Source organism: Manis javanica, chromosome 11 (genome assembly GCF_040802235.1).
Source record: "Manis javanica isolate MJ-LG chromosome 11, MJ_LKY, whole genome shotgun sequence".
Classification (NCBI taxonomy): domain Eukaryota; kingdom Metazoa; phylum Chordata; class Mammalia; order Pholidota; family Manidae; genus Manis; species Manis javanica.
The window spans coordinates 38,650,868-38,673,691 of NC_133166.1; the positions used below are offsets into that span (position 1 = coordinate 38,650,868).

General features: G+C 37.2%; 1 protein-coding gene across 1 annotated transcript in view; it reads right to left on the reverse strand.

Annotated features, from left to right (window-relative positions):
- Positions 1 to 4,486: 4,486 nt before the first annotated feature.
- TSG101 (tumor susceptibility 101) overlaps positions 4,487 to 22,824 on the reverse strand; it is a 59,873-nt gene continuing 41,535 nt past the window's right edge. Inside the window, exons 8-10 of the mRNA XM_037026935.2 lie at positions 7,504 to 7,706; positions 6,055 to 6,294; positions 4,487 to 4,832 (exon numbers count right to left, since the gene is read on the reverse strand). Coding sequence (XP_036882830.1) covers positions 4,743 to 4,832; positions 6,055 to 6,294; positions 7,504 to 7,706 — 533 coding nt within the window. The 3' untranslated portion in view covers positions 4,487 to 4,742. The remainder of the gene's footprint in view (positions 4,833 to 6,054; positions 6,295 to 7,503; positions 7,707 to 22,824) is intronic.

A 22,824-nucleotide genomic window follows, 5' to 3' on the forward strand; every position in this document is an offset into this window, starting at 1 on the left:
ACTGCATATTTATTAAAATTTTCCATTTTTTCTTAAGTAACTTTAGGAAGTTTTCTGGAGTTATCCATTTCATCCAAATTTTTAAATGTACTGACATGTATTTCATATCTTATGACTTTTTAACCTCTACTATATCTGTGGTTACCTTTCTTTGCTGTTTCCTAATATTGTTTGGAATGTTATCCTTTTTCCTCCTAGTTTTGCTAGTTTTCTAATTTTATTATTTCCCCTCCCCTCAAAATTAGCTGTTTTTTTTAAACCTTTCCACTTTCTGTGCTTTTCCTTTTTTATGACTAATAGCTCATTGATTTTTTAAAACCTTTTTTTAAAAATGCATTTAAGAATATAAATTTACCAATACTTTTTTTGGTTCTGTGGTACTTTATTGTCAATCAGTTATGTAATTCCTAGTTTTAGATCCTCTTTAACTCAGTGAATCATGTAAGAGTATATTCTTGGCTTTGAAACATTTAAAAATCTGTTCTAACAGCTGAGTTGACGTCAGAGAAATGTGGGTTGCTGAATATCAACTCTTTGAAATCTGTTCAGGCTTACTTTGTGGCTTAATAGGGTTTGTAAATGTTCCTAATGGATTTAGGCAAAAAATGAACTCTGGGACATGATGATCTTTCTGTATCCAATCACACATTAATTTTGTTTAGTTTTACTAAAATCATTACTAATTTTAAATTACTGACATCAATTCCTGACACATTACAATTGTCCACTCTGATCATGATAAAATCCACCTTGCAATTCCCAGTTCTTCTTATATTTTGAGGCTATTTTATTGCATCTAACGTCATGATTATAATATATTGTTGGGATGTTTCATGATATATGGTATCTCTATCCCTGTTAATGCTTTTCTATTGTTGAAAATTCTATTTTGTTGTCTTAACTATAGCTACACTGACCTGACCTTCTTTGGGCTAAATTACCACTTTTAAATTCACTAAGAAAATATTTCCAATAAGGCTAATAATATTTAAAAATAGTTCACATACCCAAAACATCAGACTATGCCAAAAATTTTTCCTTGCCTACTGGGACTAAGGCCTAATTGTGTTTTGCCTGACAATTCTATCTATACTTGTTTTTTTTTGTTCTCAACTAAACTTTTTGTTCTAATGAGTTATTCTCTAAGACTCATTTAGAGGACTTGATAAGGGAGTATATTTATCTCAACATTTTTTATGGAGTAAACCTACTGTTTCTGTATAATAGGCTATGCAAAGTAGCAACAAAAATTTCTCATAATTTCTATTGGTAGATATTGTTGGAATTGTGGTAAAGCTGGAGTTGGATAGAGTATGTTTTTTCCCCCCACAAAAATAAGATTTACCAGTTTTAATTTAGATAAATCTAAAAACATTATTTTAGATGATGTGGAGTAAAAAGTTTTCACCCATTTCTGCCTGGCTTTCATAGTGGTGTGTGGATGAGAGCCTATCTGCATATCAATGGACAAGGGCAGGGCCACAGCCAATGCAAAGAGTGGAGAGAAAATGGCTATTGTCTTCTCCCCTCCATTCTGGGTACAAAATTGGTCTGGTGCCCACCAGTCACCAGGAACCTGCCCATGGAGTTCCCCCAAGAAGGGGTGGGTGGGGGAAGTCAGCACAGGCTGCTGCAGCAGTGACAGACGGAGGTGGGCAGTGTAGTAGAGCTGAGTGAGAGGGGGTAGAAAGCGCCAAGTGACTGAGCCTTGAGCAAGAAAACCCTTTTCCCCTCAACCTACCCTTCCCCTTGTCTTCCTTCAGTTTCGCTGGATTCATAGACAACTTGCCCCAGGTGAGGAACCCCCTTTCTTCCTGGAGCTACAGTGAGAACTTTATCTGACATGAAAGTTTTCTTCTCAGTGTATATCTTAACTTATGTAGCCTGCAAGTTAGACTGCATGTCCCAGAAATCATGTTATTGGGAGTGGCTGAAGACTGGACACTGTCCATTTCCATTTCTTGGTTGGGCAGAGGTAGTATCCACTTTGAGAGCTGTCATGGGCTGGTCCTTGCAGAGATAGAGACTCAAGTGGTAAGCCTACCATTGAGCTATGCACGCTTTGAAATGTATTTAGACCGTACTGATCATTCAGATATTTAATTATAAAGATACTCCTGGGTGGAGAGAAATTACTTTTATTTCACTTGAGGCCTTTTTAGTGGTTTTACTTTTTAGCACATTTTTAAATAAAATCAGAAATTCAAATTTGAAAAAAGAATGTTACTATAATGTTACATAGGGATGGTTAATATTATAAGGCTTTCTTAATACAGTATTAAGTAACATTTATAGTAGTTTGTATTTAATAGATATAGTTTATATTTATCTTGGAAGACTCTAGGTCAGAAATTCAATTCAAGTTACATGAGTTCTTCATATTAACTAGAGAAATTAAAGGGAAGAGGAGGGGTGCTGTGATGACAGTATTGACTATGGAAAAGGAGTTGAAATGATAAAAGTTAAAACTTATCTATACTAAAAGTTTAAAACTGTCACTTCCTCATGATGATAGAATTATGGGCCTCATCCCTAAAGATTTTGATTTAGCAGATTTGGGGTAGGATTTAAACATCTGAATATTTTAATAGTCCTGTTAAACAATCGTAGTTGAAAACCACTCAGGGCAATTTTAAACCATTTTTCAAAGGCTTAAAAAAGTATCCTGTCATATAATACCATGTAATAAATGGTTTTTTGGTATTTCTTTTCTTAGTTCATATGTAGAGTGGAGTTAACATTGCTGGGGTCCTTCTAAAGGATCTGAACTCAGATATAGGAACTGATACAGATTCTGAGCATTGGGAAAAGAAGTAGTTGCCAGGTAATATGTTAACTTTCACTTTTAGTACTTTGGAAGTTACTTGTAAACTTGAATTCTGCCAGAGGGATGAGATTAGATCCCTTAAGTAAATGTTGTCATATTCCCATACTTTTCTTTCATAACATTTCTACTTTTATTTTTTTGTGTGACCATATTCACCAGATTATGTTTTTAAACAGAGACCAAGACTGTCTCACTCATTGTTAACCCTCAGTCCACCCCATAGTAGGCACTCGCTTAACTGACAATATTATTTTAGTCTGTTGCTATATAGTCACTGTTAGGTAAAATTGATTTCTTTATCTCTGTATTTAACCTCATAACTCTGTTGACCTTAATTAGCCAACTCCTGAGAAATTTTTAGGAGAAATTATTGATGGGAACATTTCAGTCTATGGCACTGTCAAATAGGTCACCACAAAATGGATGTTCAGTGTCAAGTATTTTCTATGTTCGTGATTTCTTCCAATTCCACAGTGGCTATGATTAAAAAGAAAGGATACTTTTTGGCATGGCTGATTTAATGGAGTTATTTTGAAGAATCTTCACAGAGTACACTGTTTCCACTATAAGTAAGGCAGGATGTTCGTGTTTGGAAAAGTGTTTAACATAAAATAGGGATAAAAGAGTATTTATTAGGGAAAATGAATTTTTAGGTTGATCTTGTGGAAGCACCTCTTTCTATCAAAGAGAGAGAGATGGAGAAATGGGGGTGGGATGGAGTAGAGAGAGAAACCTACCTATACAGATCTTTCTTCTGGCCTAGTGTGGTATTTATTAAATTCAATTAGATAGAAGTAAGTCTTTTTGCATCTTTAACTTTACAAATATCTAGTAACATTGGGAACCACTGTTGGAAGGTCTTAACTCTGAGTTGTTCTCTAACAGATCTAGTCACAAAAGTATTAGTAGTTAGTCTCTTGGGGAGGCTGAAGTTGGGGTCTGGTTGAATCTCTCTGCTAGTATGAATAGGAGGGATTAAAGAAACATGGGACTAAATCACTGGGAATAAAGTGATAGGAATTTTGAAGTGGTTCCCTGATAAGAAGTAGTTTGAGGATGAGGTGATACGAAAAGGAGGTGGGTCCCAGAAACCATGGCAAGAGGCTGGGGCCTATATTAAAAGATTGTTAATGAATCTGAACAGTAATTATATCTGTCTAATCATTTTTTAAATTGTTCTCTGTCTTGGTGGTCTAGTTTTCTGCCATAATTCATACTGCCAATCTGTTAAATTCTCAACTGTCATTTTCATACTACAGACCTTTGATAGAAAAAAGAAAAAGGAATAATTTTTAAGTCTGCTTTCAAGGCCCTATGGAATCAATGAAGGACAGAATGGTATCACTGACCTAATACAGGTAAAGCCTTTCTTCTTGATGCAGTTATAGTTCAGTTAGGCCAAAAAAGGAAACAAATCTAGGCAGGGATTGGTAGGCAGGTACCACCCAGTACCTTTCAAAGAAAAATTCCATCAATTTCAAATATTTCAAAATTTAAATTTCTATATGGTATATTCCATATTAAATAGAATTCACTTTATACTGCTATACTATATAATAAATATGCTAAACATCAACTTACAGTGGATATTATACTTCACTAAATTAAAAACTGGGCTTCTTAAAGTTTCATGGATTTTTCCTAAAGATGTTCAATGAGAAAAGTTATGCAACAAATTTTATTCAGCATAGTCAGTTCCAACATTCAGCACAAAAAGAGTTTACAGAGGATAGAAAGTGCATTAATAAAAGCCAGTCTTTACCAAAAGAAAACAGAAAATATATTATTGATTCAAAATATTTTACACTTGAATGGTAAACTGCAATAACTTATTTTGGGCACCTACTGATAAGAGAAAGGAAGAGAAGAAAAGAATGCTTATGAAGAGCTCAATCTCCAGCTGGTATCAGAGAGGTCAGTAGAGGTCACTGAGACCGGCAGTCTTTCTTGCTTTTTGCATTAGTGCCCTCAGCTGGAACTGTTTACGGGACAGAAGCCGTACATGCTGGAAAGGAGAAAAGTTTCAACAGTTTAGAATGGCTTTGATCTAGGCACGAAGTATCACAGTTTGTAACCTAGATGGGATGTAAGAACACTAAACTTGTTATATCACAACCTTCTTTGGAAACCAGTACTTCACTACATATGGCCTTTAAACTCCACTAGATTGGTGCTGGCAGACTGTGTTAAGGCAAGTAGTTTCTGAGACTCTAAGGGCTATTTGCACAGGAAAGTACCACAAGGCAGGACCTGGCTTAGGAATCTGAGCTACACCTTGAGAAAACCAAGGTGCCAGAGAAACTTGTACTGTGATCCTAACAAAAGTTACAAAACTTTGGTAACTATGATTGTTCCCACTTGGCTAGAAGAGCAGGAACGAGCAGCACAAGCCAGCTTTCGTCTAGTGCCTGGCAAATAGCATACCTCTCTCGTTTCTCCATGTACCTCGTTCCCTAAGCTATGCCACCCAAGCAGGGGAGAGTGTATAGAAAGGGAGTCTTCTCTCAGGTCTCTATATCCAGCTAATCATGTGCCTGCACCAGGCCCAGGGGCAGTTTGGCCACTCAGTGAGATAGACAAAATCTGCAAGTAACCCAACCAGCCTCACATGTACAACGAAGGACCTGGATCAAATCTCCAAAAGAGTGGCTGTTACTGCTAAAACCATGCTCTTTATGACCCAGCAGAGAACAGTAGCCAAAATGGCTTACTGCATCTTCATGTCTGTTTTATAGCAGTAAGCCTGAAGCAACCTACACTCAGAAGCAGCAGGGCAACCCAGGACTTTGCAGGGCTGACTGATTTGGGAAAACAGGCCTAAAATTATGCAACTCTAAGAAAATTAACAGGAAAATAACAAAACAAACATGGGTGGAATCATTATTTCACTTCAGATGGTATAACCTGAAAGAACCAACCAAAATCTGATTGTACCTCCTGACCCACTCAGGCACAGCAGGAAGGCAGAATTCATTCGGCTGGATGCTGCTTAGCAAGGCTGGAAACTGCAGCCACTAGCCCACTTTTCTTCCCCTAGTCAGACAGATTCTCAGCCCACTGTAGGTGAGAAGACCCTGCTCACAGCCAGGTATCTCACTTGCTCTTTTGGGGAGAGAGGAAATCCTAATCTGCCCTCAGAGAAACACCCATGGTTTGTGGTTTTCAAGGTCAATGACTCTAAAAATACAAGTTCCAAAGTCCTGGAAAGCAGAGCGAGGAATACATACCTTCAGGAAGACATCCAGGTCTATTACTCCCCGCCTCAAGGCTTCTCCCAGGTAAAATATAGTGTCTTCAATAGCATTTTCCTCTGCATACAGATTTAGGATCTGTTTGTATAGTGGGGCTGTGGGAATGATAACTTCATCAATATCATTGTTTTCAGATTGATTTTCCATTTTCTCCAGAGCAGAACTGAGTTCTTCATCCTTCTTTCTCAAAAGTTCTATGTTTTTATCAACCTCAGCCTGAAAACAGAACAGTCCAAGCGTGATGACTTTACACTCATGGTACATAATTATCTGCTTGTCAGACATCTACCTCTCAACTTCAGACACAGACTTGCTAATAAAAAAGCAATGTTTAAACAACTCAGGGATAAGATTAATGTTTCAAATAACACATTGGTCAAAGGTAAAGATGTGATCTAATATGCTGAATGAAACAGGATAATGTTGGAAATACTGTGAGCTGAGCACTTTCAGTGGCTTTCAGTGACGTTTGTCCCTGATCATTGACAAATGATATTGTAAACTACACCATTAGATGTTTTCCAGAAGGTTTCTTACATGAAAATCTTGAAAGAGGTTTTTCTTCCTAATAAGTGGACATCTGCCACAGAGGAATAACTTTCCTCAGCCTAAACAAGGGATTCAACACACAGGACCCCAAACACTTGGACTTTAGTCACAAGACATTGCAGATAGTGGCTGCAGGCTCTGAATTATACTGGTATCACTGTCCTGAACTTCTGAAAATAGCTGGCTACTGTGAAGCTCACTTTACACTCTAGAACCATTTTGTAAGACTAATCTGTACAAACAAGTCACTTTCCCCAAAGCCCTCAAACATCCAATACCTACCCTCCTTTCATCAAAAATACACATTTATTGCAATAAATTCTCCTTTATGGAAATGAAAGTGGAGAGTGAAGCTGGCACTCAAATTATGCTAGTGATTCTGTATCATTACACAAAAAAGGCACAGCTGACTTACACGGACTCTTCACGACACAGCAGTCTCATAAAAATACGGGAATGCTTATTGAGAGCTAAAGGTTGCATATACTACGGATTGTTAAATTAGAAGGACTCAGTGAAGGTTCTTTAAATACAGTGCAAACAACATCTGGAAACAAAATTTTAAGAATTAACCCTTAAGTCTACAGATCTTTATCAGGGCTTAGAACTCTCTAAAATTTTTATTTTCTTATATCTGTCTGGCAGCAACAAGCACCCAAACAGTCCTCCTCTGGGTGAATGTGCAGGCAGAACGGCACAGTCCACCTTCTCCCAGTCTAAGACTGACTTCCAGACACAGGTTCAGTTTTTACAAAGCTAGAGAGAAGCTATATTCAAATGCTTAACTACATGTGTAATTTTCTGAATTCTTACTATGCCCACAATAGTGACCAAGGTCTGTATCTAAAAATTGCAGCTCTTCAGTGAGTTACTTACTACTTCTTGATCTAAACGGGTAACCATCTCTTCCAGTTTCTGGTGGCCTTTTTTCAGGTCTTCCTCTGTTCGTTTCAAGGCGTTCAGCTCGGCCTGGGCACGATCCATTTCCTCCTTCATCCGCCACCTCAGTTTGTCACTGACGGCTGAGATGAGAGAGGCCCGGATGGTGTCCTCGCTGATTGTGCCATCCCTGCTGGGACCTGCGAGGGAGAAAGGCAAAGAAGATGTGTTTGTTTCCCAAGCTCTTTCTATTCCTTTCACGGGAACTTCTGAAAACAGGACAAAATAGGAGTTGCCACTTTAGAAGTGAGAAGAAAGAAAAATTATATGTTAAATGTTACAATTTCAGAAAAAATAACATTAAAATGAGTTGATTCAGAAATACTTTCCCGGCAAAAAACTACTATTCATATTTATCTGCTTTCTCTACTTACGGCCCAAACAACTATGTTCTCAATGAGGCAGAGGCTGTGTCCCTACAGATTACAATTAGTCTGAAGTCTCCAACAAATAGGACAAATTTATACCAAGGAAAAACATTTGATTCAGGTCAGATCCATTTTCAGGCTTCACTGCTAAAGTGAAGGAGGTAGGAACCCACTGTAGAGGCCAGTAAGAGGACTGGGAACTGGCAGTTTCCCTAACCTAATGTACAGGATAATAAGGCTTCCCTCTGCAGGGCCTTCACGCCTTTACTCTTTACTGCAAGAGCAGAACAGAACAGATGAGCAAAAAAGAATGACACCCAAAAAGTTAAACAGGTGATAAACTTGTTTATCGTCAGACTCTTTACAATGCTCTTCCAAGTGTCCCTCCCTAAATCAGTGTCCTACATAATTGCCTTGCACATTTCAGGTCAAATAAACAAATAAACTTATTCCTCCGTGTTTTTTTCAGAAGGCCCCCCACCCCCACTTTAACGTAAGTGTGGATATTCTTTATCATTATTGATGTTCTTCAGTTAGGGTCCTAAATTACCAAATACAGAAATAGGATTTTGATTTTCAATTGTATTTGATGATGGAATACCATGTGGGAAATTTTAAGTATATATTACCCTTTATTACCTACAGTGAACAAAGAATGATTATGAACAGAAAGAATCACTTTCACTTTGAGCTGAAAACTTTTACCACCTTGATACCGAGGTATGCTCATCAGGGAGAACAAAACAAAAATACCCTTTAGTCTGTTTGCAAAAGTATACCCAGACTCTCACTACATGTACTACCACCCATTTCAGGCCTGATCCTGGTACCAGGTACACTGTACTAAAGAGAAACTGCACTGTCAAACTACACTGCAGCCAGCCCCACACATGCTCCTCTGTGTCCCATCTGATCAGAAATGTTGCCAATCCATACGCTTGGTGTGGTCACTCTGCTTTTCTGTTCCTCACTTAGCAAAGCTGTCTTGTTCCAGAAAAATTGTTCATTCCCCAGATTACCCTGTTTTTCTGGGCTTTTGTAAATGACATCAGGAGAATTTGGCATTCTCTGACTTTGCAGGTTTCAAAGGAAGAGTCTAAGTCTAGAGTTCTTTTTTCCCCCCTTTCTCGTTTCCACTGCCATACAACTGTTTTTTTCTGACTTGGATTTTCTTCTTGCAAGTGAAAATGAATACAGACTGCATCCCCCGGGGCCAGGTTTCCCTGAGGTCTGGCCTTGTCTGTCTGTCCGTCTGTCCTAAGGATACTGCCTGTTCTACACAGTGAAAGGAAGAACCCAGTACCAGCCCCTCAGTGCTCACCACTACTTGCTAGAAACCTCTGCTGAGTAAAGCCCAAAGAATATCCACCTCCTAGGGTTCACACAGAGGCAATTAATACTTTCTATTGATCATTAACACACAAATCCATACGGTATATACTTTGTAGAATTTGTTCTTGATTTTACAAAAGTATTTCAGCTTATTCCATATTTTTGAGAAGTAAAAGTATTAACTGTTAAACAACTTGTGCTTTGGAATTCAGAGTTGTAAAGCTAAAGGGCACCCTATTTCCCCTTTGAAAGCTTAGGTCTTGTTTTTCACATCTCTGGCCTATTAATACCTAACTTTTCCAAAAAGTTCTCAACTTATCAGGTACTGCACTGCTGCTGGGCTCATTCCTCTAACTGTTCTTACAATTTTCCTCTCCGACAACTTCTTTATTCACATCGTCCCCTTAGATACCAGGATAACTCTAGCAACCTCCCAAACTCACCATTTCATACCTCCAACTCATTCCTTCTCACACCTTCGACCTCTCTACCAGTCCTGCTCCCAGTGAGCATCTTCCCTCAGCTCCAACTCCCTGCCCAGTCTTCTACACAGGCGGCCCACCGACACAGCCTCTCACATTCTGTCAGATCACTTACAACTCTAAAGGTGTTGCCTGCCATAACCTGACCAAAATCCTCAATCCTTCTGATCCTTTCTTGAAGCCCTCAGTCCTATTTTGCTATCTTCCCACAAAGGCAGAGATCCTCAGGACATCTTCAAAGATCAAAACCATCAGATGGAAGTCTTTCCTTCCCTTTTCTCCCACTCTCCCGTGGAATAAGAATCCTAGCCCCTTTAATTATAGCTCGACGACTCACTGTTCAGAAGTACTAACCTCCTTTCTCATCAAGACAACTAACTTTCCTCCACATCCTTTCAAAGGACCAGATGCTTTTTAACTTCATCTACCCTCCTCCCTTGTTCTAATTAGTCTAAGCACAATGACTGCTTTTCCTACTCTGCTTTTGTGCTAGGTCTCTGATTAAGCTCTGCTTTTGGCTAAAGAATGGTCCATTTATTCACTTCTCTTCCTAGCCCCAAACCTTGGGTCATCTTTGAAATTCTATTCTCTCTAGTTCTTTTCTCCTCTGAGTTAAAGTCCAGTCTCACCCTACACCACTCTGATCCATGCACATGCTCAGAGAGGGTGATACCACTCCTCTAAGGGGATGAAACCTTCTCAGGAGGTGAAAAAATCTTGCTCTTTTTTCTGTATAAAGTGGAGATACACATACATACAGTATAAACTATAGTATTAATAGTTCATAGGGTGGATGATTAAGGAAAAAAAAATGTCTAAAAAGGCTCCTGAGAGGGACAATGATGAAGAAAAGGTTTAGAAGCATTGCTATAATCCATCCATGACCTTGTTTTTCTGCCAGGTATTCTGATGCTGTCAACTCCTACTTGCTGGCCTTGTCATCACATCCCAATCTCATTCCTGAAATTATTATCTACATTTGCTACAATACTTAAATTATGCTAATCACCACTTATGAAAGGCAAACTTCCTGAAGGCCTTGCAGATGCCCTGGTGCTCTCTACCTACCTGCTAGATGGTCCTGCCTTTTTCCACAGCCAGTTTTATTTCTTCCATTAATGAACTCTGTCTAAACCATTCTAAACTTAAAAGATGAATTTAAGCTTTGGAATACCAGATTCCACCTTATACATTAAACACAGTTAAGGCTAATCTCCACTAATGATCTTTTCTCTATTAACCATAATTAATTTCCAAAATACCAGCACAACAAATAGAATCTGATTTCTTAGCAGGTCTTACTCTATCAGTTTAAAACCTATTTTTCAGAAGGCAGAGAGAGACTGCATAATCCTTATTATGCAGCCTAAACACTAAACATAGGAGTGGCAAATTATTGCTGAATGACTTCCTGAAACCAACCGAATTAGTTATTTCCTAGGAATCCTGAAGAAAAGCAGCCTCAGGGCCCCAGATGGTTAGAAGTCCTTAGGATGTGCTCTTTTGAGACCTTCCTCTCTTACTGACAAATATGAGCTGCATAATAAATGGTAAGGCAGTAGTAACCAAATGAAAGATCTAACTGTACTTCTCCTACCTGACAATTGGAAGACTCAACTGCTAAAGCTTTATTGCCTTGCAGGAGTGTTTGCTGGAAAGGGTGCTGAAAGGGAATAATACAATGAAATATTTTAACCTTACAGATTTCAGCACTATCATTGCTTCCATTTACTCCAACAATTCGGCCTGAGCAGCTACCACAATTTAGTGCTAAGTCCTTCAGGAGTCAAATTCTTTAAAGATACTGTTCCTGTCTCCAATGGGACAACAACATTTTTACCAGGAAATATTACCACTACCATAATTCAATCTCTTTGACCTGCTTTAATTTGCCAGAAAACTGATTTATAATTTTAGTTTCTCAGAACAAATTCAAAAGATTAGAAAGAGCAAACTGCAGTTAAATCTGAGGAACAACTTAACATGGGGGAATAAACACTGGATTATTTCTATAACAACCTACCCCTTTTGATATATAAACCGAAGTTAAGTTTCCAACCTAATCCCTATTGCGAAAAACAAACAGACAAAAGAAAAAGCCCCCAAAACTCCAAGTATAGGAATCCTGCACAATTCTTGCTTTGTGACATGAGTGGTGACCTAACCCATGTTTAGGTAAGCACATGCCTTCATTCCCAGTGCCCTAATGTTACCCTTCTCATCCTGAAATTATAGTATCAGGCAGGAAGTTTTTGGCAGATCCTCATCTTTTCAAAAAACACCTTTTCTTTTGTTCTCTAGGGTATTTTTTAAAGTTCAACAAAACAAACTATTTCATAGTTTGGTCCTGTGTAGCAGAGAATTTACCTTACCCAAAGAGAGGTCTGGCCTTTGCCCTTGGCTCCTGGGCGTGATCTCTAAGCCCTTGGGACACCCTGCCTGGTAAGTCTGTCTGCTTACTTGGGGCCTTGGGCTCAACCTCTGGTGGTAGATTCAAGGTCAGCCACATGGGTAGTCTCACTCTATATGACCGAGCCCCAGCAGATTCTGTACATCAGGGCTTGGGAAAGCTTGCTTGGCTGGCAATAGTTTGTATAATGACTTCACTGGGAAAGGACAACTAGGAACATTATGCTTCAAACTTTCTGGACTGCCCCTTGCATCTCTTCCCTTAGCGATTTTAATCTGTATCTTTCTGTTGTAATAAACTGTTAACTGTGAATACACCAGCTTTCAGTAAGTTCTAGACAATTAATCAAACCTGAGGGTGGTCTTGGGGACCCCCACACTTGCAACTGGTGTTGGAAGTGAGAGTACTCTTATGATAGACATCTCAAACTTTACAGATCCTTAAGTGAGGTCATTTTCTTACCTAATTAAGAATTTTGCTGCTCATAACAATTTGCAGAATAAGTCAGTCTACCTTAAATAAGAATGTGTGAAAAGGTAACAATTTTTCTCACTTGCTAAACATAATAATATAATAAAACATATCAGCGACTTAACTTTATTTCATGAGAACCCTTCATGATTCAATATGACTTAAAGACGCAGCTTTCATTTGGACAGAATTTAGGGAAAATCAAAATCTCTTTTTCTTATACTATACTAGTTTAAGTCCTAAAAAGACACAAGAAAAGCTAATTTTTATGAGTTAGAGTTTGTGCCCAAACGGTGATTTATGATTTACTAGTGAATATGGTATCTCATTAAGTCCATTTTGTGATAAGAATGCATTAACAACAGCAATTTTAAAACTTGAGTATAAAACAACTTACCTTTTTATATCCTACATGAAAAAGAATTTTTTTGGTATCATTAATCTACAATTACATGAGGAACATTGTTTACTAGACTCTCCTCATTATCAAGTCCCTCCCACATACTCCATTACAGTCACTGTCCATCAGCGTAGTAGAGGATGCTATAGAGTCACTACTTGTCTTCTCTGTGTTGTACAGCCCTCCCTGTGTCCCCCCCACTACATTATGTCTGCTAATAGTAAGGCCCCCCTCCCTTACCACCCATCCTCCCCAGTCCCTTTTTCTTTGGTAACTGTTAGTCCATTCTTGGGTTCTGTGATTCTGCCGCTGTTTTGTTCCTTCAGTTTTTCTTTGTTCTTTATACTCCACAGAGGAATGAAATCATTGGTACTTGTCTTTCTCAGCCTGGCTTATTTCACTGAGCATAATACCCTCTAGATCCATCCATGTTGTTGCAAATGGTAGGATTTGTTTTCTTCTTATGGATGAATAATATTCCATTGTGTATATGTACCACCTCTTCTTTATCCATTCATCTACTGCTGGACACTTAGGTTGTTTCCGTTTCTTGGCTATTGTAAATAGTGCTGTGATAAACACAGGGGTGCATATGCCTTTTTCAAACCGGGCTGCTGCATTCTTAGGGTAAATTCCTAGGAGTGGAATTCCTGGGTCAACTGGTATTTCTATTTTTAGTTTTTTAAGGAACCTCCATATACTGCTTTCCACAATGGTTAAGTTAGTTTACATTCCCACCAGCAGTGAAGGAGGGTTCCCCTTTCTCCACAACCTCCTCACCAACATTTGTGTTGTTTGTCTTTTGGATGGTGGCGATCCTTACTGGTGTCTGGTGATTTATCACTGTGGTTTTAATTTGCATTTCTCTGATGATTAGCGATGTGGAGCATCTTTTCATGTGTCTGTTGGCCATATGAATTTCTTCTTTGGAGAACTGTCTGTTCATCTCCTCTGCCCATTTTTTAATTGGCTTATTTGCTTTTTGTTTGTTGAGGTGCATGAACTCTTTATATATTTGGATGTCAACCCTTTATTGGATTTGTCATTTATGAATATATTCTCCCATACTGTAGAATGCTTTTTTGTTCTATTGGAGGTGTCCTTTGCTGTACAGAACTTTGATGTAGTCCCACTTGTTCACTTTTGCTACTGTTTCCCATGCCCAGGGAGATATGTTGATAAAGAGGTCGCTCATGTTTATGTCCAAGAGATTTTTGCCTAAGTTTTTTTCTAAGAGTTTTATGGCTTCATGACTTACATTCAGGTCTTTGATCCATTCTGAATTTACTTTTGATATGGGGTTTGACAATGATCCAGTTTCATTCTCCTACATGTAGCTGTCCAGTTTTGCCAACACCAGCTGTTGAAGAGGCTGTCATTTCCCCATTGTATGTCCATGTTTCCTTTATCATCTATTAATTGACCATATATGTCTGGGTCAATTATATCTGGACTCTCTCTTCTGTTCCAGTGGTCTGTGGGTCTGTTCTTGTGCCAGTACCAAACTGTCTTGATTACTGTGGCTTTGTAATAGAGCTTAAAATTGGGAATTGAGATCCCCCCTGCTTTATTTTTCCTTCTCAGGATTGCTTTGGCTATTCGTGGTCTTTGGTGGTTCCATATGAATTTTAGAACAATTTGTTCTAGTTCTTTGAAGAATGCTGTTTGTATTTTGATAGGAATTGCACTGAATCTGTAGATTGCTTTAGGCAGGATGGCCATTTTGACAATATTAATTCTTCCTACCCAAGAGCATGGGATGAGTTTCCATTTGTTAGTGCCCTTTTAAATTTCTCTTAAGAGTGTCTTATAGTTTTCAGGTTATAGATTTTTCATTTTCTTGGTTAGGTTTATTCCTAGGTATTTTATTCTTTTTGATTCAATTGTGAATGGAATTTTTTTCCTGATTTCTCTTTCTGCTAGCTCATCGTTAGTGTATAGGAAAGCAACAGATTTCTGTGTATTAATTTTGTATCCTGCAACTTTGCTGACTTAAAATATTAGTTCTACTAGTTTTGGAGTAGAGTTTTTAGGGCTTTTTATGTACAATATCATGTCATCCGCAAATAGTGACAGTTTGACTTCTTCTTTACCAATCTGGATGCCTTGTATTTCTTTGTTTTGTTTGATTGCCATGGCTAGAACCTCCAATGGTCCTATATTAACTATGTTAAATAACAGTGAGGAGAGTGGGCATCCTTGTCTTGTTCCCCAACTTAGAGGAAAAGCTTTCAGCTTCTCGCTTATTTTAAGTATGATGGTGGCTGTTGTTTTGTCATATATGGCCTTTATTATGTTGAGGTACTTGCCCTCTATACCCATTTAGTTGAGAGTTTTTATCATGAATGGATGTTGAATTTTGTCGAATGCTTTTTCAGCATCTATGGAGATGATCATGTGGTTTTTGTCCTTCTTTTTGTTGATGTGGTGGATGATGTTGATGGACTTTTGAATGTTGTACCATCCTTGCATCCCTGAGATGAATCCCGCTTGTTCATGATGTATGATCCTCTTGATGTATTTTTTTTTTTGAGAGGGCATCTCTTATATTTATTGATCATATGGTTGTTAACAACAATAAAATTCTGTATAGGGGACTCAATGCACAATCATTAATCAACCCCATGCCTAATTCCCTCTTGATGTATTTTTGAATTTGGTTTGCTAATATTTTGTTGAGTATTTTTGCATCTATGTTCATCAGGGATATTGGTCTGCAATTTTCTTTTTTTGTGGGGTCTTTGCCTGGTTTTGGTATTATAGTGATGCTGGCTTCATAGAATGAGTTTGGAAGTATTCCCTCCTCTTCTATTTTTTGGAAAACTTTAAGGAGAATAAGTATTATGTCTTCTCTGTATGTCTGATAAAATTCAGTCGTGAATCCATCCGGCCCTATATGCTACATGAAATTTTATTATGGTTCCTGGGAGATAGGACAACCCTCCCAGCAATTGGGTACCCAAATGATAGGAATATGGCTAGCCATTTAAATGTGTAGTCAATCATATGTAACAGTTAAAGTGTTCCATTAATCCATGTACAAGTTACCTAATAAAATAATAAAGGCTTAGGGTCTTTTTATAACTTGCCTGTATTTTTCACATACAACACATCAACAAACTTTGTAAAATTATCACATTAAAATGGGTAAATTATACTTATGCTTAATTTTCAAATACCTATTTTTAAAAACATGTATCTAAATTCTGGAATTTATATCCTGTTGCTATTATAAAATTCATGGAACCAAATACTATCATATAAAGTCGATTAAATCATTCCAATTAAGTCTCCAGCTACAGCCATTAACACACAGAATGGGAACCAAGCTGGGCAGTAGTTGCCCGGCTTTCTATAAAGCTCACAGTTCACCAGAGGAGGTAGAAATGGCAAGATTAAACTTCGTCCTTTCCTCTATCACCCATAGACCTTACTATACAGCATATTTAAACATTTTAAATCTATCTACTTTCAAAAAAAAATTGTAATTAAGATCTGAAATAAGAACACCAAACAAGAAAAATCCAGATTAAAATTAAAGATTTGATGAACTGTGACACCTTAAGGAAATATTTTTAAAAACAAATAAGAAAATGATTTAGTAGAAGATTGTCATCTTCCTGATCACTTTTCAAACAAAAGGTTTTTTTCCCTCAAATGTTTTAAAGGAAATTTTAATCTTTTTATACCTGCTATAATGAGTCTTGGATTAAGAAGAGTTTGCTGCAAACTGATGTCCACTTACACTGACCTTTACCAGTGCAGAATCAGATTTCTTCAGTGCCCTTTTACAATTCTAGATTAGAAGCAGTTGAAAAGGTTAAGAAGATTGTGAGAAACAATCCTAACCAAGCAAAACCTCATTTAAATGTTAGGTAGGATCTGATCACTAAACTTAATCCATAGGAAATAAGACATCATTTTTCTACCATTAGGAAACCAATACTCTCTACCCAATGGATCTGATAATTCAATGAGTAATTTAGGCCAGTATCTTCAAAGTGCCCTAGAACAGACTACCTGATTTAAGACCATCTTTAAACACTTAAGATCATCAGTTTTATTTATTTCCTAACAGTACTTGCTGATGATCACCTCTTCCTATAACTCAAAAATGAGCTCATTTATATTAAAGAATCCACAGTATTCCCAAAACAACTTATGTAAAACAGCACAAAACCAAAAACAGTTCACTCATTTCTTCTACCTCCCCCACCCCCTGCCTCTGGCAATCACCAATCTGTCCATCTATTTTTGTTAATTTTTTTAGATTCCACATGTAAGAGAAGTCCTATGGTATTTGTCTTTCTCTGACTAAACAGTAACCTTCTGACCTCACTTCTAACCAGCAAACGTGAATTGCCTGCCCAGAAGTTTATTTCTGAATGTTACTTGCTCAGAGTCTCATAGGTATTTGGTTTGGCATTCGTGCTACTGAGCAAATTATGGAGCCTAAGAAACCCCAAATAGTAGCTTACTGACTATCTACACAGAAACTGGATCAAGCCCATGTTACTTTCTTTTATAATAACAAAAAAAAAAAAAATAAGTCATTCTCTAAGGTAGGAGGAACATTTCAAATAATTCTTTGAGCAAAGGCATACTGATTCATGCTCTTGTATTAAGCAAACCTGGCAGATTCATTTAAGCTGCTTACAAGAGGCTTTTATTTGTGGTCTATGAATACATAATCTTCCAATTCTACTACGATGCACTGTGCAGGCTATGGAAATTTTAGACCAAAGAAACCAGGGGACCTCATTTTTTTAAACACTATCAAAGCTCTTTATTTAAGCTCTCAAAATCCATAGTAAAAAATGTAAAGACAGCAATTACCTGACAATTGGTCTTCAAGAAGACCTGAAGGGCAGAGACACTTCTTGTAAATACACACCAACAAAGAATGATTTAGTTAATATTTTTAAAATTCAAGTTTTCAAAAGAGGGGATAAGTACATATGGACCTCATTAAAACAGGATACTGAAGCAGTAACTATTTCAAAAGAGAAATGGAACTACAAAATCATTTAACTATTACCATAAAAGATGAGAGATGCCACTGACTGGCATTAAGCACAAAGATCAATTAATGTGAAGAACACTAAAATTCTACTCTTTAAAAAAAAAATGGGTCAGAACCAAGGTCATTCCTTAAAATTATTTCACGAAAGAGAATAATTTCTGAATCACAATGTTAGAGGTATCCTATTGGAAGGACCACAGGAACCCAAAGGAATCAGCTTTTCTACCTCTCATTTGTTGGTTTTGAAAAATCAATTAAAAATTGTTAAATTACATAAAGGCTTCTTTTTACGTTTTCAAAAGTTATGATTACTGTTTTGGATTTCTGTGGTAGAAAAAGGCTTTAATGTTTAGCCCAGCAAGCCCTCATTATTTAAATCTGCATTTATGAGTTCCTGACTGGTCAGGATTGGAAGAAAACACTACCTACCCTGCAGGCTTCCCAAAGGAAGTCTGTGAAAGACTGTGGGGAAGAGGCACCCAAGCCCACACGCGTGCAAGTGCACACTAGTACACACACATGAGTGGGCTGCCCAGGCTGCCACATCCTGGAAGGACAGTTTCTGTAAGCCCAACTCATTAATTCAGAATGGCCAGAGAGGGAAGAACAGCACTGGACAAGACAATAAAAAATATCTTGTCATGTTGACTTGCTTCTATCCCCAAAGGATGTTACTCAATAGGAAGCTTTCTTATTTTTCTTCAGTTTCTCTTATCTCTTTATCTAATTACTAAATATGGAAAACACGGAAATGAAATCATTCAGCTGCAGCATTTACCAGGTTTTCTACTCCAACATTTAAAAACAAGGAATTAACAAAGGCAAAACCAGTTTCTCAAGTGTCTGTTGATAATGTCCTTCCAAACTTATGGTTTTGGATCCTTACGATTGCATTTAGGAACATAATCTTAAAACGACATTATTAGACTCTGAGGTTGAGATAAATAGTACTTAGGAAGATTTTTCAAGAAAAATTCTGCAGTAGGTATTGTCACTAATTCTAGGGCTTACTATGCATAACTTTCTAGTAAAGAATGGAGGCCAGATTGTCTCCTGTTTGGTGATTCATACCATATGATAACCCAATAATTAAGGCTGTACCTTTTGGTTATTTTAGACAAAATTACATGAAATATATTACACTAAACACCATTCCACAAAGACCATGTAGGTGTGCCGCTTTGGATCTTGCTAGAGTACAATTCTTTATCCAGACTTATTTCACATAAGGGTATTCATATACCTAAGGCCAGGGTATATGTGGTAAGAGGAGCACCACCAATTGAATATTTACATATTTTCCTAAGTATTTTGCCTGATAGGTTCTGACCCACGATTATCACAAAAGATGACAAAAAAAAAAGGTTTGTAAATTTTTTAAAAGTGAGGCTCAGAACACATTCTTCAGTGTTACTATTAAACTAAAACAAACCCCAAATCATGCTGTATGTATGTTAAAGGTTGAAAGTCTAGGACTTAGAATTATAAATTAATTATCATTATCCATGTACACCACCTCCCAAAGAATTCTCACACTGTGCTGAAACTGGGATTAAGGGACCTCCAAGCTTTTAAACCTCCTCTTGTTTGACAGGGGTAGGTGTTGTGGTGAAGACACCACCTACTGTCTCACATGGTGCCCATGCTCCTCATTTTGGGGGATCTTATACGTGAAACTGCTTAATTAAGATACGTATAGTCAAAGACAAAGAAGTTTCTCCTTTGTTCCTCCAGTAATAGAAAAAAGGATCTTTGTGTTAAGTTTCAGTATACATTACCAATTAGATTTTATTTTATTTGCTATGTGGAAGGTTTGTTCCTGCATTACTGACTACCAAAATACAGATGAATTAAATTTAGTATGACATTAACTAACTTTTCAGTAGAGTCTGGACAACTGAGAGATTCCTCAAGAGCTACTACACTTTTGAGCTTTTGTAGAAATTCCTTTTGTTTTGTAAATGCAAAATCCATTTCAAAAGTATTGTTTTGGTTAGTACACACTGAATGACTATGGCTAAAATTAAATGACCGTGTTTTTTGTGTTTTACTTTAAAATAGTCAAGAAGTTATTTTTGACTTAGGCCCTAACCTGTCTCTCTATAAAATATAAATCAAAGTCCTATGCCAATAATGTAAAGGAAGTACTGTGTAGCAAGACCAGTAAATTATGATACACTTAATGGTTTTATGCTAGCATTTGATAGGTTTACAAAACAAAAACTCTTGAGTTTACCAGAGAATCTGAAACATGACTGTGAGATACAACACATGTGCTCATATCATAGGGGAGGGAGACACTAAAGTTGATAGGGCTGATTAGGAACCAGACATGACTACCTAACACTGTAAGAGCCAAAGCTTGTACTGGCCATTACTAACAACTCTACTAGAAACATTCCAAATGAGCCCTTGCAAAGTAGGGTAGTATTATGTTAGGAACAGGAATAAAAATCTCCAGATGGGATATGGAACAAATGACAAGATTAACTTTTCCTGTCTCAAAAAGAAGCTGTGAAGAAAAATACACAGCAAGTGTGTCAAGGAAAATGTTTTCCAATACTAAAGATTTATATAGCTCTTTGTGTTGGAAATACCAAAAGGAGTGGTATATAAAAATGTTGAGGCTTTCTCTAAAAAGAGCAGCATCTTTTAAATCAAGAGTATTACTTCATAAACATGAAACAAACGTTCCCATTTGGAAATGGATTTCCACTTGAATACAGGAAAAATTAATGTTATCCATCCCCAAAGCCTATTTATCCCTTCACAGGTTATTTGATTCTAAGAACTCAAGATGTGAGTGAGTACATGTTTCAAGGACAAGAACCTTAGCTGCAGGTCTCAAGTGTCCAAACAGACTCTATTCAGGGTCAAGTCCTAGGCCACAAGCACCTCATTTTGTTATTTCCCCGCCTCAAATTTAAATTATTAAATTTTTTAAAATTTAAGTTTTATTATCTTCAGCAAGAAAAATTTACCTTCCTTTGGATACCTTTGTATCAAAGTTTCCAAAACAGTATGTAAACCAATGTTGAAGACATCTATCTGTAACCACTCTCTGATTACAGGAGTCCACTGAGAGAAAATAAACCTGGAGATCCTGGCACAAGGACAGTATGGCTGATAGTACATCCTTTGATGAAACTGATAAAGGAGCCAATTAGTCCACTGACTTTCTTCACACAAATATTCATAACATGTGGAGGTTCACGGAGTGACATCACATTTTTCTGGGCACCACACTGGACCACACTAGAGAAATATTCTTGAACATCTGCTTGATAAATCTTAAACCTTTCTTAAATTGGATTACAACATCCAGTAATGTCACCACTCCCAGATCGTTACCACCCAGGTGTACCATTAGCACATCAGGTAGACGGCACTGGGCATGAATCGAGTGGGAATGAACTGACCTCACATCATGCCACTCTAATGGAGTCTGGCATTCTCTGTAGGAATGCCCAGGAAAGCTTTTCTTGAGTGCCCGTTTTTCAACTCAGAAAACATATGAATAACTACATATCCATACCTGCTTCTGCTTTCTTCTGGAATCTGCTACTAAGAGAACATAAACAAGAATTATGCTGCCTGCTAAACTTATTATTTATAACTTACTGGTGGTTAAGTAGTTTTAAATCTTTAAAGTCAGAGTTCAAGTAATCTTGTAGTTTTGACAACGCCAACTTGGTGAAAGTTATAAGCCTAGTTCTAACAAAAAAATGTTCTATTCTTAATAACCGTCTCTACTTTAACTGGAAGAAATAGAAATTTAAATTATTAAATTTTTTAAAATTTAAGTTTTATTATCCTCAGCAAGAAAAATTTACCTTCCTTTGGATACCTTTATTGATAAATAATGCTTACATTGGACAGAATATCTAAGGAAGATTATCCAAGTTCAACACCTTTTCCCACAGATCATCCAATAAGAAAACGTTTTTGGTGGTCAATTAATTGCAAAGATGATATCCAAAAAATACACGTGGCCTTAGAGTGACTTCGAGGAAGAATTTAAAGATCACAACTTTTCCTTCCCTTAAACAATACAAGTGTATTAAAATATCACTACAGTTGCCCAGACCCAATGGAAAAGCACCATCAACAGGTTTTTCATTATTCAACAGCTGCCTTCACTGCTTAGTCAATGTTCTCAGTGAGCTCCAATCTCATGAAGGTGGTTTTACTACAGGTCAGACAGGAAGCTGTCTGCCCAGGTAACAAAAAAGCTACAAAATTAGATGACAAAACACATTCTCTGATTTTTTAAAAAAATACTGTTGTTCAGCATCTACACTGAACGGAGTCAGAAAGAGATGTTTTAAGTCCCAAGATCTATATCCATACTCAGTCTTCTTCACTACTGTCTCATGAGAGGTTGCTATAAAGAATGCAATCTCTGCTATTTCATTTTAAAATGGTTCTTTTACTTCAGTATTGTTGGAGATGGTTAAAAACCAACACTTGTACAGGCATCCACACCAATAATAAAAAGACATAATTAATGTTCCTTTAAAACTGGCTTTTGCTTATGCCATAAAATCAAAACCTGTACAGTAAAACTATTAAGTTCCACAAAATACAAGAATAAATGATCACATTCATTCTTTCTCATGGCCTCAGAGGATAACAGACCATTAATATGCTGAGGAAATGTCAACTATTTATTTAGTTCTGGCATTCAAATGATACTTTTATGTTTGTTTTCCTTTATTACAATTTTGAAGTTCAACAGTGTTTTGCACAATGTACGACCAAAACACAATGAA